Raw genomic sequence first — 13069 nt, 5'->3', positions numbered from 1 at the left:
TAAATACCTAGAAAAGTTTTTGCAACGAAACGTCCCACACTCCGCTTGAGTGCTTTCGTCATATACCACTTCCTCCCAGTCTGAATATAGATATCAGATATTCCAACCACTGACAACTACAAACAAGATGATACTCGTTTGATTGCTGAACATGGACTGTTTATTAGAACCAAAATACAAGTCTTATATACAGTTAAAGAGGAGGTTCCTACCTCCTGCTCATATTACTCTAACAATACACCTGTAACCAGAAACATAAATTAACATGAGCTAATTAACTAATCCCTTAAAGCAGCCGATGTGACTCCGTGCCCTCCTGTTATGATTAATCAGGATTTCACTACAGGTCAGACTTGTTGTCACCGAGCTTCACAGAGTAGATTATACATTATCATAAGTATAAACACAGGACACCTTCACACAATAGCAGGAGCTCCAGTAGGATTTAGCCCGTCTCCTACATTGTACAGAGGCCAATGTGATCAGCTCTCTCAACTAACATGTTGAGTTCAGAATCAAACAAACCAAGAATAGGCTTTACATATATCCTGGGAGATATTGTGGATAAATATTACTGTCCCATGTTAAGTAATCCAAGATTTGGCACAGGGTGACTTAGACATAAGAGGTGCATGGGGAGCTGAAACAAGGGTTTCCTAACCTTTTCCAAGGGATTCTGGGTTCCACAGTTGTCTTTTGCCCAAAAAGCATTTGTGCGTTGAGTTTGCCCTTTTGAAGCTGCAAGCATTTATATCTTCAGGCTCCAAACTTTGGTCCTAGTCAGGGACTCCTCTATTGATGCCTTTGAGACCAACTATGGTATCAATGTGAAAATGTATTTTGTAGAGTCCTTTGGAAACGGAGTCTTCATGGTGCTCGTGATGGATGAGGATCAGAGGCACGTGACTGAGAAGATAATAAACCTTACTCTGGAGATCATCTACCTGCTGACAGGAGAGGTGAGGAGGATTCTGGGAGGTCACATGACATCACTCTTATCTCTATTAATAAAACACAGACCTGACCGTAGAGGTGAGGAGGATTCTGGGAGGTCACATGACATCACTCTTATCTCTATTAGTAAAACACAGACCTGACCGGAGAGGTGAGGAGGATTCTGGGAGGTCACATGACATCACTCTTATCTCTATTAGTAAAACACAGACCTGACCGGAGAGGTGAGGAGGATTCTGGGAGGTCACATGACATCATTCTCATCTCTATTAAAACACAGATCTCACCGGAGAGGTGAGGAGGATTCTGGGAGGTCACATGACATCACTCTTATCTCTATTAGTAAAACACAGACCTGACCGGAGAGGTGAGGATTCTGGGAGGTCACATGACATCACTCTTATCTCTATTAATAAAACACAGAGCTGACTGGAGGGGTGAGGAGGATTCTGGGAGGTCACATGACATCACTCTTATCTTTATTAATAAAACACAGACCTGAATGGAGAGGTGAGGAGGATTCTGGGAGGTCACATGACATCACTCTTATCTGTTTTCAAAAAAGGTCTACAGACTGGTGAGGGAGACATCTGATGAGTACATGTCACAGAACAACCATCTTTCTGTGTCAGGAAAAAGGAGCCAGAGCCAGAACCAAACTATGGAGCCACCATCTCCATCCATATTACTTGTGAATAACAAGAAGATTCTAGAAGTTATTAACTTGATCACTAAGCTGCTGACAGGAGAGGTGAGCGGTGACGGGAATTCTGGGACATTATCCAGTAACAGACAAGGGGTGTGACTGGATGGTGACGGTATCATTGTGTGTGTCAGGTTCCTATAAGGTGTCAGGATGTCACTGTCTATTTTGCACACAGGAATGGAAGAATTTGGAGGAACAGACGGGCGCCATGATAGAGAACCGGCCGCCCCTCACTTCACCAGGTAAGAGGAAACTTTAATTTCTTGTAAAGGAGAGCAGAATATTAAAGATCCACCTAGATCCCCTATCCTCTGATAAACACATAGAAACAATGGCACAGAGAGCAAGGCTCACATTACGCCGCTGTAGAGTAACCAATGTACGCTACGCCAACGCAGCGCAGAGAGGCAAGCAATGCATTCAGCAAGCCAGTGCTCCCAACGCTGCGCCAGCATGGCGTGGGATTCAAGGGCGTACGCCGACGTAGGTGGAAGTGGGCGTGACCCATGCAAATGATGGGCCGAGCGCCAGACAGATACGTATCACGAACTGCGCATGCGCCGTGACATGGACACATCCCCCTGCGCCTGCTCACAACCACGTCGGAACAACTGCCTAAACTACGCCGGATCACTGCGTACGGCGTGAACGTAACCTACGCCCAGCCAGACACGCGTCCAACGTAAAATACGCCGGCTTGTGTTCCCTGGTGCAGACCTTTGCATGTCTGCTGCCGGGTTGCACCTCCTTTATGGGGAATAACTTTACGCCGGACGTACAACTTACGCGCACCTCTCGTGGCCTGCGTCGGGCGCACGCAGGTTCGTGAATCGCCGTATTTCCCTCATTTGCATGTTTGAATGGCTAATCAATGGGAGCGGCACCATGCGCCCAACCTAAATGTGAGCCCACCCTACGCCGGCGTAAGCAAGCTACATCGGCGGGGTGTAGCCTGGTTTTAGGCGCATATCTGTTTGTGGGTCCGGCGCACAGATACGACGGCGCACATTTGCACTTACGTCGGCGTAACTTGTTATACGTCGGCGTAAGTGCTTTGTGAATCTGGGCCAATCTATTCAGTCAGTGTGTGTGTTTCCTACAGATGGATCCAGTCCTCTGTATTCCCAGCTAACAGTGGGGCTCAAACTGTAGGGTGGTGCACATTATTGTAAAGGAGAGAGCAGTACGGAGGGTCCAGCTAGATCCCCCATCATCTGATAAACACATAGAAACAATGTATTCAGTCAGTGTGTGTGTTTCCTACAGATGGATCCAGTAATGGGAACCCACCAGAGAGATGTCCCCGTCCTCTGTATTCCCGGGATTCCACACAGGAAGGTCACACCATCCCTCACCATCATCAGGTAGGTGGCACTGAGGGTCTCCAGTGAAGTGCACTGTATGATCTGGAGGGAAGGCTTTTGGATCTTATAATCTGATTCTTCTTTTTTGAATGTTAAGTTAAGAAATGTCCTTTCCACCACGCAGGAAGAAAACTTGATCAATATCAAAGTTGAGATGAAAGAGGAAGAAGAAGATGGGGAGATCACACCTGTGATGGTGAAGGAGGAGGAAATCCCAACAGAAATCAGCGCAGGTAAGCAATAAATATACGTGCAGACCGCCATTTTATTCTCTAGGGTGTTAGAAAATAAATATACATAGCCAGATTCACGTATGGCGGCGTATCTTTATGCCGGCGTAGCGCATCCCATTTGCGCTACGCCAACGTAACATAGTGAGGCAAGTACTGTATTCACAAAGCACTTGCTCCCTAAGTTACGTCGGCGTATCGCAAATGGCCCGGCGTAACCCCGCCTAATTCTGATAAATCTTTTTTTATTGCATTTTCGAACAATAAACAACACCAAATCAAACAAACATTAAAAAGAAAAAAAAAAAAAAAAAATTCACATCGACTGGTATATAGACAGCATGTCAGATAGTGCTTAACAAGTCTCCGTATTTATAGTATGTAATATGAACAACTCATGACATGTACATGTGCATTTGAGCCACAGTTTGATATCGAGTATGCCAGACATCTCCTCCAACACCAGAAACAGCTATTCCCCGATCAGGCCCATAATCCTCCCCTACCCCGCCTCGGCAGAGTACCTACGAACTACTCCGTAACTTCTTCACCTGGCAATCAAGCCGTTGTAGGTTCCGCCAACCACGTACGCCAGATTTTTCCGTATTTCAAGGGACACCCTCTACTTTCATATGTGTCTTTATACAGGGGAAGGCTCTCGTTTACGAGACGCTTCCATTGAGCCAGAGAAGGCATCGTGGGTTTCTTCCAATTCATAGCTATATTTTTCCGGGCATAAAAGAGTAATAACCCAATCAAAGTCCTCCCCGCAACAGTCGGCACCAGCGTCTCTATCAGGCCCAAAAGGCACACCTCCATCGTTATTGGCACTGTAATCAGGGCGACCAGGCCAATCAGATCCAGCACCTCAGTCCAATACTGCTGGATCTTAGGGCAAGTCCAGAAAATATGTGTAAAGTCTCCCGGGGAGACACCACACCTCCAGCATTCTGCGGGAAGCTCAGGGTTCATTTTATGAAGCCTATGAGGTGTAATGTAAGCTCTGTGCACGATTTTAAACTGTACAAGCCTGTCTCGCAATGAAACTAGGGAGCTAAAGGGGAAATCCCAAACATCATCCCAATCATCGTTGTCCAGCGTAGGGATATCTCTTTGCCAACAGGACCAGAGCTTATCCATGGGAGGGAGAGACACAAATATCAAATGTTCATACAGCCGAGATGTTGGTTTTTCAGCACATCTGGAACGAAGTGTCTTCTCCAACCCTGACTGAACCACCATGCAGGAGGAATGTGGGAATTGGGCATTAAACGCATGCGACAGCTGTAGGTACCGAAAGACATAATGATTTGGTATATTATAAGTCTGTGAGAGTCGGGACAAGGGGATCAGGGTATTGTTCTCCGTTATATGAGATATAAGTTTAATGCCATATTTGGTCCATACATATGGATCTAGCATTTTGTATAAATGAGGTGTAGTCGGATTCAGCCAAAGCGGAGCGTTCGGTGAGATTTCATTAGATCTGTACTTCTCCACCGCCAACCCCGCTCGCCATGCGCGTATGGTGGTGCACATGGAGGGGGTCAGGGGGTAAGGGGCACGAGGTCCCCTATAGATCAGTAATTTGAGTGCCTCCAATGAGCCCACCACTGCCGCCTCCAGGGCTATAGCTGAATTTGAGGCATCTGGATCTAGCCACCACGCCGCCGTCACCAGTTGTGCGGCAAGGTAGTATTTATAACAATCGGGGAACGCCATACCCCCTTGTGTCTGCGGTCTCATCAAGGTGCTTAGTTTATATCTCGGCGGGGAGGGGCCCCAGAGGAAGGAAGAAAAAATCTGATTAAGCCTTTTAAAGAAGGATTTTGGAATCCACTGCGGGGAATGACAGAAAAGGTAAGTGAGTCTGGGAACGATCTTCATTTTAATGAGGTTAATTCGGCCCCATAAGGACAGCGGTAAATTACTCCACGATTTAAGTCTGACTTTTATATCCAGCAATACTGGGTCTAAGTTGAGAGAAATGAAGTCTGTTGCTTGAGAGGAGATAATTACACCTAGGTATTTGAACGTGTCTACCCACTGGAGGGGAGTGTCAGAAGGGGATGTCATCCTTGCTGCTTGGTCAATTGGGAATAGCAACGATTTGGACCAGTTGACCTTTAGTCCCGTGACCCCGGCAAAGGTGTTTAGTACCGTCAGCGCACCCTGTAACGATGGACCCGCGTCGCCGAGGAAAAGGAGCATGTCGTCAGCGTATAGTGCCACCCTCTCCTCCAGCAGCCCTATGCGCAGACCCTTGATGTGCGGGGATGTGCGTAGCGCCTCCGCCACCGGCTCCACTGCAAGGGCGAATAGTGCTGGGGAGAGAGGGCAACCCTGTCTCGTTCCCCTGGATAGCCTGAAGGGGCCGGACAACTGGCCCCCCAGGCGCACAGCGGAGGTGGGACATTTGTAAATCACCTGAAGCCATTTAATGAAGAGCAGAGGGAAGCCCATTCTACGCAATGTCTCCCATAGGAAGGGCCACTCAACTGTGTCAAATGCCTTCTCGATGTCTAAGGAGGCAACAGCGCGGGATCCCTCATTAATGTGCTGGGCATGGATGTTTGTGAAGAGTCTGCGAAGGTTGACATCTGTGGCTCTACGGGGCATGAAACCTGTTTGATCAGAGTCAACCACCGAGGGGAGCATGGGGTACAATCTAATAGCGAGGAGTTTGGTCAAAATTTTAAAGTCATTGTTTAGCAGCGCAATGGGCCTGTAGGAAGCACAGGAAGTGGGGTCTTTCTGAGGTTTGTAAATCAAGGTTAGATGGGCGTGATACATAGAATCTGGCAATTTCCCCTCTGAGAGACATTTTGTGAATAACGATGCCAACTGTGGTGCCAGCTAACCCCGCCTAATTCAAAGTAGGCATGTAGTGGGCGGGCTACATTTAAATTACCCGTGACCCCATGTAAATGAGGGCCGTTCGCGCGCATGCTCAGAATCACGTCGCAAAAACTCCCTACGTCACGACAACGGCTCAATGCTTTCGACGTGAACGTAACCTACGCCCAGCCCCATTCACGTACGCTTACGCAAACAACGTAAAATACGACGGCTGTTCCGTCGTCCATACCTTGCATGGGCTGCGCCATCTTTTTGGTGGTTTATCTTTACGCCGGCGTATGTCTTACGTAAACGTCGTATCTTACTGCGACGGGCGTACGTACGTTTGTGAATCGGCGTATCTTGCTCATTTACATATTCAACGCTCCGACTTGGAAAAAGGTCCCTGTACGACTTTGGGACGACTTCAGGGCGACTTGCATTGACTTCAATACAGAAGTCATTTTGCAAGTCGCCTCTGAAGTCGCGTGCAGATCGCCTTGCCGAGTCGCTCGGCAAGTCGTGCCGCCCCTGTGTGAACCGGCTCTAAGTGGTTAAAACTTTTTTTTGTGCACTTCACATTTATTAACATTTATTTTACTCCCTGGCAGATGGACACTACATGAGGAGAACTTCAGAAGAAGATCTTTATTATAAATCAGAATATCGGGACAACAGACGAGAGGCCCCAGAAGAAGGCCTCCTCTACCCAAATGTCCACCCAGTAAGTCGCTGTGAGAGAAGACCAACTGATCCCCCCATGGAGGAAGCTTCTGCGGAGGATCTTATACACAGCATGGGTCAGGTTTTCCCTTGCTCCAAATGCGGTAAATGTTTCACCCAGAATGCAGAGCGCGTTCGCCACGAGAAACTCCACTTGGGTGAAGAAGCGTTTCAGTGCCCCGAATGCCATAAATGCTTCCCGAACAAAGTGGCCCTCAACAGACATAAGAAACTTCACACTCCCAACAAGCCTTTCCAGTGCCAGGAATGCGGCAAACAGTTCTTGTACAAATCGACCCTCCTGCATCACCAGCTTTTGCACCAGGCCGAGAAGCCCTTCGCCTGCCAAGAGTGCGGGAGGAGCTTCATACAGAAGGCCGACCTTCTGGTGCACCAGAGGGTCCACACGGGAGAAAAGCCTTTCCAGTGCTCGCAATGCGGTCAAAGCTTTTCCCAGAAATCCCAACTCACCCGTCACGAGAGGTTCCACACGGGTGAAAAACCGTTCGCCTGCCAGGACTGCGATCGCAGCTTCAGAGACAAAAAGGACCTGACGGTCCATCGGAGGATCCACACGGGGGAGAAACCGTTTCAGTGCTCTGAGTGCGGACGGCGGTTTTCCCACAAACCGCGGCTGGTACGCCATCAAAAGCTTCACTCCGGGGACAGGCCCTTCCCCTGTCCCGAGTGCGAGAAACGCTTCGTACAGAAAACCGATCTGGTCATCCACTTGCGAAGCCACACGGGCGAGAAGCCTTTCCCGTGCCCGGAATGCGATCGGTGCTTTGCCCAAAAATCCAAGCTCCTCCGCCACTGGAGGCTCCACACCGTCGAGAAGCCTTTCTCCTGTTCAGAGTGCGGGAAATGCTTCACGGACGAGTCGATGCTCGCCGCACACGAGAAGGACCACCTGGAAGAAAAGCCATCTTCTGGGCCCAAGGGCGGGAAACTTTTTCAAAAACAGCCCAGGCCTCGCTCCGACGACCAGTCCTACGCTTGCACCGAGTGCGAAAAGACGTTTCCATGCAAGGCCAGGCTTGTCCAACATCAGGTCTTTCACACGCGGGAGAGGCCCTACCCCTGCCCGGACTGTGGGAAATGCTTTCCATATAAGTCGTATCTCGTCCGGCACCGGAGAACCCACACCGGCGACAAGCCTTACCCGTGTCCGGAGTGCGATCGGCGATTTGCCGAAAAAACCAAGCTCGTCCGCCATGTGAGACTTCATACGGGAGAGAGACCCTTTTACTGTACCGAGTGTGGGAGAGGCTATACGCAGAAGCAGAGCCTCGTCCAACACCTGAGAAGTCACCAAGATGGAAGGTCCACGTCTTGACCAGAGCCGGGGAGAAGAGCTTGGTGGCACCTCATTGGAAGGGGCCACATGTAAGAAAAACAACGCATATGAAAGATGATCGCGTTGGTCAAACTTTAAGTATATGTGTGTGTAGTGCTGATATATTTTATTTGTATGAAAATACTCAACTTGTTGTCTGGGGATTTTTTCAGGTCATGATAAAAAATACTTCTCTAAGACTGGTCCATTTTGAAAAGCGATCCACCATGTTGCACCCTTTGCTCTGCCACATTGGTCCTACATTGATCCTACATTGGTCCTACATTGATCCTACATTGATCCTACATTGATCCTACATTCATCCGACTTTGCCCTGGACTTGAAGTCCGACTTTCAATGAGTGGTGATCCGACTTGGATCCCTGCCAATATCAGGCACTGTATTTGATATGAAACTTGGGGGGGAACTCCACGCCAAATTTTAACAAAAAAAACGGCATGGGTTCCCCCCCAGGAGCATACCAGGCCCATGGGTCTGGTACGGATTTAAAGGGCAACCCCCCTACGCCGAAAAAACGGCGTGGGGCTCCCCCCCAAAATCCATACCAGACCCGTATCCTAGCAGCAGCCCGGCCGGTCAGGAAAGGGGGTGGGGACTGGCGAGCGCCCCCCCCCCCTCCTTAACCGTGCCAGGCCGCATGCCCTGAACATGGGGAGGTAGGTGCTCTGGGGCAGGGGGGCGCCCTGCGGCACCCCCCCACCCCAAAGCACCCTGCCCCCATGTTGATGAGGACAGGGCCTCTTCCCGACAACCCTGGCCGTTGGTTGTCGGGGTCTGCGGGCGGCTTATCGGAATCTTGGAGCCCCCAGATACCGGCCCCCCACCTTAGGTGAATGAGCATGGGGTACATCGTACCCCTACCCATTCACCGGGAGGAAAAGTGTAAAAAATAAATAAACACACTACACAGGTTTTTAAAATATTTTATTAGTCAGCTCCGGGGGTCTTCTTCCGACTTCTCTGCTCTCCGGGGGTCTCCCGGTGATGTCACCTGGTCAACCCGCCCCCTTGTGACATCATTGACAGAGGGCATGCTGGGTCATTGACGTCACAAGGGGTGGTGTCACCGATATTCACTGGTTGTTAGGGATGCTGGAGGCCCCGCTCCTGAGTCAGGGCTCTTAACGCTGCCTGAGCACAGCAGCGTTAAGGTCCCCTGTCCCTCAAAACTGGGGTAGTGCATTGGGTAAGTTAGGCGGCCGCGAAGCCCCTGTGAGTCCGAGGCCTTAGGCAACCACCTTAATTAAAGAGCCGCCTCTCGGCTGTAACATAACAAAATGTGGAAAAAGTGAAGCGCTGTAAAGACTTTCCGGATGTACTGAGGCGGGTCGGCAAGCGGGTTAAAAACGCACTCCATAGGGGGGCAGCAGAAGTGCCCTAGAGGAGATCCTGGCACCGGGACGGGACGATAACTGGAGGTGATCGTGTAATAAAAAGAAACAAAGAAGAAATTATGTGAAATAAGTTTTATTTGGTGATTTTTACTACATCTACACATAGTTCCCGTCTATGTTCATACTATTATACCACCTGAACGGGTGAACCGTTACCCCGGTTACAGTGGATGGTTTTGCTACCGTGGTGAAATTCTTCTCCGAGGTCTCCTACGTGCGCCTTTCCCCCGACGAGGGATCGGTGCCGATTCCAATCGTTTGGTCCGGTACATTTAGGGGCAGCTCACACCACATGCAGTCCAGCGCGTTTTTTTTTTCTGCATCAAAAACGCACGGAAAGTAGGTTAAATGGTTTTCAATGGCATAGTTCGGACCAGTGCTTGCCGTTCCAGTTCAAGAAAAAAAAAGTAGAACATGCTGCATTTTACCTGCACTGGAACGCTGTAAAACGCACTGGAACGCACCAAAAACACACTGAAATGCTGTAAAATGCATCGAAAACGCACCTTAATGCACCAAAAACACACTGGAACGCTGTAAAATGCATCAAAACCGCACTGGAACGCTGTAAAATGCATCAAAACCGCACTGGAACGCTGTAAAATGCACTGGAACGCACCAAAAACACACTGGAACGCTGTAAAACGCATCGAAAATGCACTGGAACGCACCTAAATGCACCAAAAACGCACTGGAACGCTGTAAAACGCACAAAGAACGCATCAAAAACGCACTGGTTGCTGTAAAATGCATCAGAAATGCACTAGAACGCACCTAAATGCACCAAAAACGCACCGGAACGCTGTAAAACGCATCAAAAACGCACTGGAACACACCTAAATGCACCAAAAACGCACTTGTACTCATCTAAGGTTAATGTAAAAGAGGGGTGAAAAAATAAAAAAAGCACTAGACTGCATCAAAGACGTACCGAAAACGCACCTGGAACGCATCCGGATTGCGTTTCTATGGTGTGAACTGGCCCTTAAAAAGGACCAGGGAGGCCACTCATATGATTTTGCATTAAGGGCCAGTTCACACCATAGAAACGCGTTTTTTTGCGTTCCAGGTGCTTTTTTTGCATGCAGTTTGACGCTTTCCAGTGCGTTTTTGATGCAGTCCAGTGCTTTTTTTTCCCATCCCTTTTTTTTTATATATATATATTAACCTTAGATAAGGAAAAGTGTGTTCCGGTGCATTTTTGATGCATTTAGGGCCAGATCACACCATAGAAATGCAATCCGGATGCGTTCCAGGTGCGTTTTTGACGCTTTTATAATGCAGTCCAGTGCTTTTTTTTTTCCATCCCTCTTTCTTCTTTTTTTTTTAACCTTAGATAAGGACAAGTGTGTTCCAGCACGTTTTTGGTGCATTTAGGCGAGTTCCGGTGCGTTTCTGATGCATTTAAGGGCCAGTTCACACCACATGCAGTCCAGTGCGGTTTTTTTTCTGCGTCAAAAACGCATGGAAAGTAGGTTATATGGTTTTCAATGGCAAAGTTCACACCAGTGGGGTAGATTCAGTAACAATTACACATTTTTTACGTAGGCGCAGGGCACCGTTTTTACCCTGCGCCCCCGCAAATTTACTGCGCTACCCGCGATTCACGGAGCAGTAGCTCCGTAAATTGCACGTGCGCTCTTTAAAATTGCCCGGCGTAAGCGCGCGCAATTTAAATGATCCCGTAGGGGGCGGGAATCATTTAAATTAGGCGCGTTCCCGCGCCGATCGTAGAGCGCATGCTCCGTCGGGAAACTTTCCCGACGTGCATTGCGGCAAATGATGTCGCAAGGACGTTATTTGCTTCAAAGTGAACGTGAATGGCGTCCAGTGCCATTCACGAATCACTTACGCAAACTACGTAAAGTTCAAATTTCGTGACGCGTGAACGACGGGAATACGTAACATTGGCTGCCCCTGCTAATAGCAGGGGCAGCCTTACGCGAAAACCGCCGTACGCAAACGACGTAAACTGCGTACGCAGGGCTCGCGTAACATTGTGAATCGGCGTTAGTATGCAATTTGCATACTATACGCTGAGCACAACGGGAACGCCACCTAGCGGCCATCGCAAGAATGCAGCCTAAGATATGCGGGCATAAGAGCCTTATGCCACGCAGATTTTAGGCTGCAGTCGGCGTAACGAGGTTCCTGAATCAGGAGCATTCGTTACGCCGGCGCAGGTAAGCAATTGCTCTCTGAATCCGGGCCATTGCTTTCAGTTCCAGTTTGAAAAAAAAAAAAAAGAACATGCTGCATTTTACCTGCACTGGAACGCTGTAAAACGCATCAAAAACGCACTGGAACGCACCAAAAACACACTGGAACGCACCAAAAACACACTGGAACGCACCAAAAACACACTGGAACGCACCAAAAAAAAAAAAAAAAATGGAACGCACCTTAATGCACCAAAAACGCACTGGAACGCACCAAAAAAAAAATAATGGAACGCACCAAAAACGCACCTTAATGCACCAAAAACACACTGGAACGCACCAAAGACACACTGGAACGCACCTTAATGCACCAAAAACACATTGGAACACAATTTTCATAAGGTTAAGAAAAAAGTGGGGTGAAAAAAAAAGCACTGGACTGCATCAAAAACGTACCAAAAACGCACTGGAGCGCATCAAAAAGCGCGCTGCAAAAAAGCGCCTGGAACGGAACCGGATTGCGTTTCTATGGTGTGAACGGGCCCTTACAGCCTTCCAGTACGGTCCAGTGCAGGTAAAATGCAGCATCTTCTACTTTTTTTCCTGGAACTGCAAGCCCTGGTGTGAACTTTGCCATTGAAAACTATATAACCTACTTTTCATGCTTTTTTGACGCAGAAAAAAAAACCCGCACTGGACTGCATGTGGTGTGAAGTGGCCCTTAGTACCAAGCTTGGGGAAGAGAAGAAGCCTTGTCTGAGCTCTGATAGGAGAACACACAGGGCTATCTATGGTCTCTATTGGCTCCACACGTGTTAGTGTCTGTTCCCGGACGGGAACCACCTGACGAAACGCGTTGGGTTCTTTCGACCACAATACCAATAAATGAAATTGGACTCTTATCTTCGGGTCTGGTGCTCCTTCCATGTATGCACGTTGTTGTTTTTTTTGTTGTTTCTGGTAACCTGCTGGGGTACGTGCTTGAGCCAGTGAGCTCTTCAAATGTTTTTGCCCTCTCACTACTTCATATAAACTCATATCAAAGTCCCAGCGCCTCCTGGATTTCCCCCCACCGATTTCCCTCCGGGCACTTGAAAGAAGCAGTGGCGTATTGAAAGGAAGGTTAGTACATGCGCCGGTGGGGCAAACAGCAGAGGGCGCCAACTAAGTGCAGTATATTGGAAATTTAATTTAGGATCTCCAAAATGGGGTGTAGGGAATCATTTTGATGAGTGGAATCAAGAGGGTTGGCGGGTCACTTCACCTGTAGGGTGGGAATCTGGTTCGATACACCAAGAAGACTTAACCACTTAAGGACCGCCTAACGGCGATATACGTCGGCGG

General features: G+C 48.6%; 1 protein-coding gene across 1 annotated transcript; it reads left to right on the top strand.

Moving 5' to 3' along the window:
* Positions 1 to 2992: 2992 nt before the first annotated feature.
* LOC120909381 (gastrula zinc finger protein XlCGF57.1-like) lies at positions 2993 to 8465 on the top strand. The gene is made up of 3 exons (XM_040321139.1): positions 2993 to 3024; positions 3149 to 3257; positions 6704 to 8465. The coding sequence occupies exons 2-3, from the start codon at positions 3179 to 3181 to the stop codon at positions 8149 to 8151; spliced, it is 1527 nt and encodes a 508-aa protein (XP_040177073.1). The 5' UTR covers positions 2993 to 3024; positions 3149 to 3178; the 3' UTR covers positions 8152 to 8465.
* The last annotated feature ends 4604 nt before the right edge of the window (positions 8466 to 13069 follow it).

The sequence above is a fragment of the Rana temporaria genome, chromosome 8, assembly GCF_905171775.1.
Source record: "Rana temporaria chromosome 8, aRanTem1.1, whole genome shotgun sequence".
NCBI lineage: Eukaryota > Metazoa > Chordata > Amphibia > Anura > Ranidae > Rana > Rana temporaria.
Note: the sequence above shows the minus strand (reverse complement) of the source record. Positions and strands in the feature narration are given on the sequence as shown.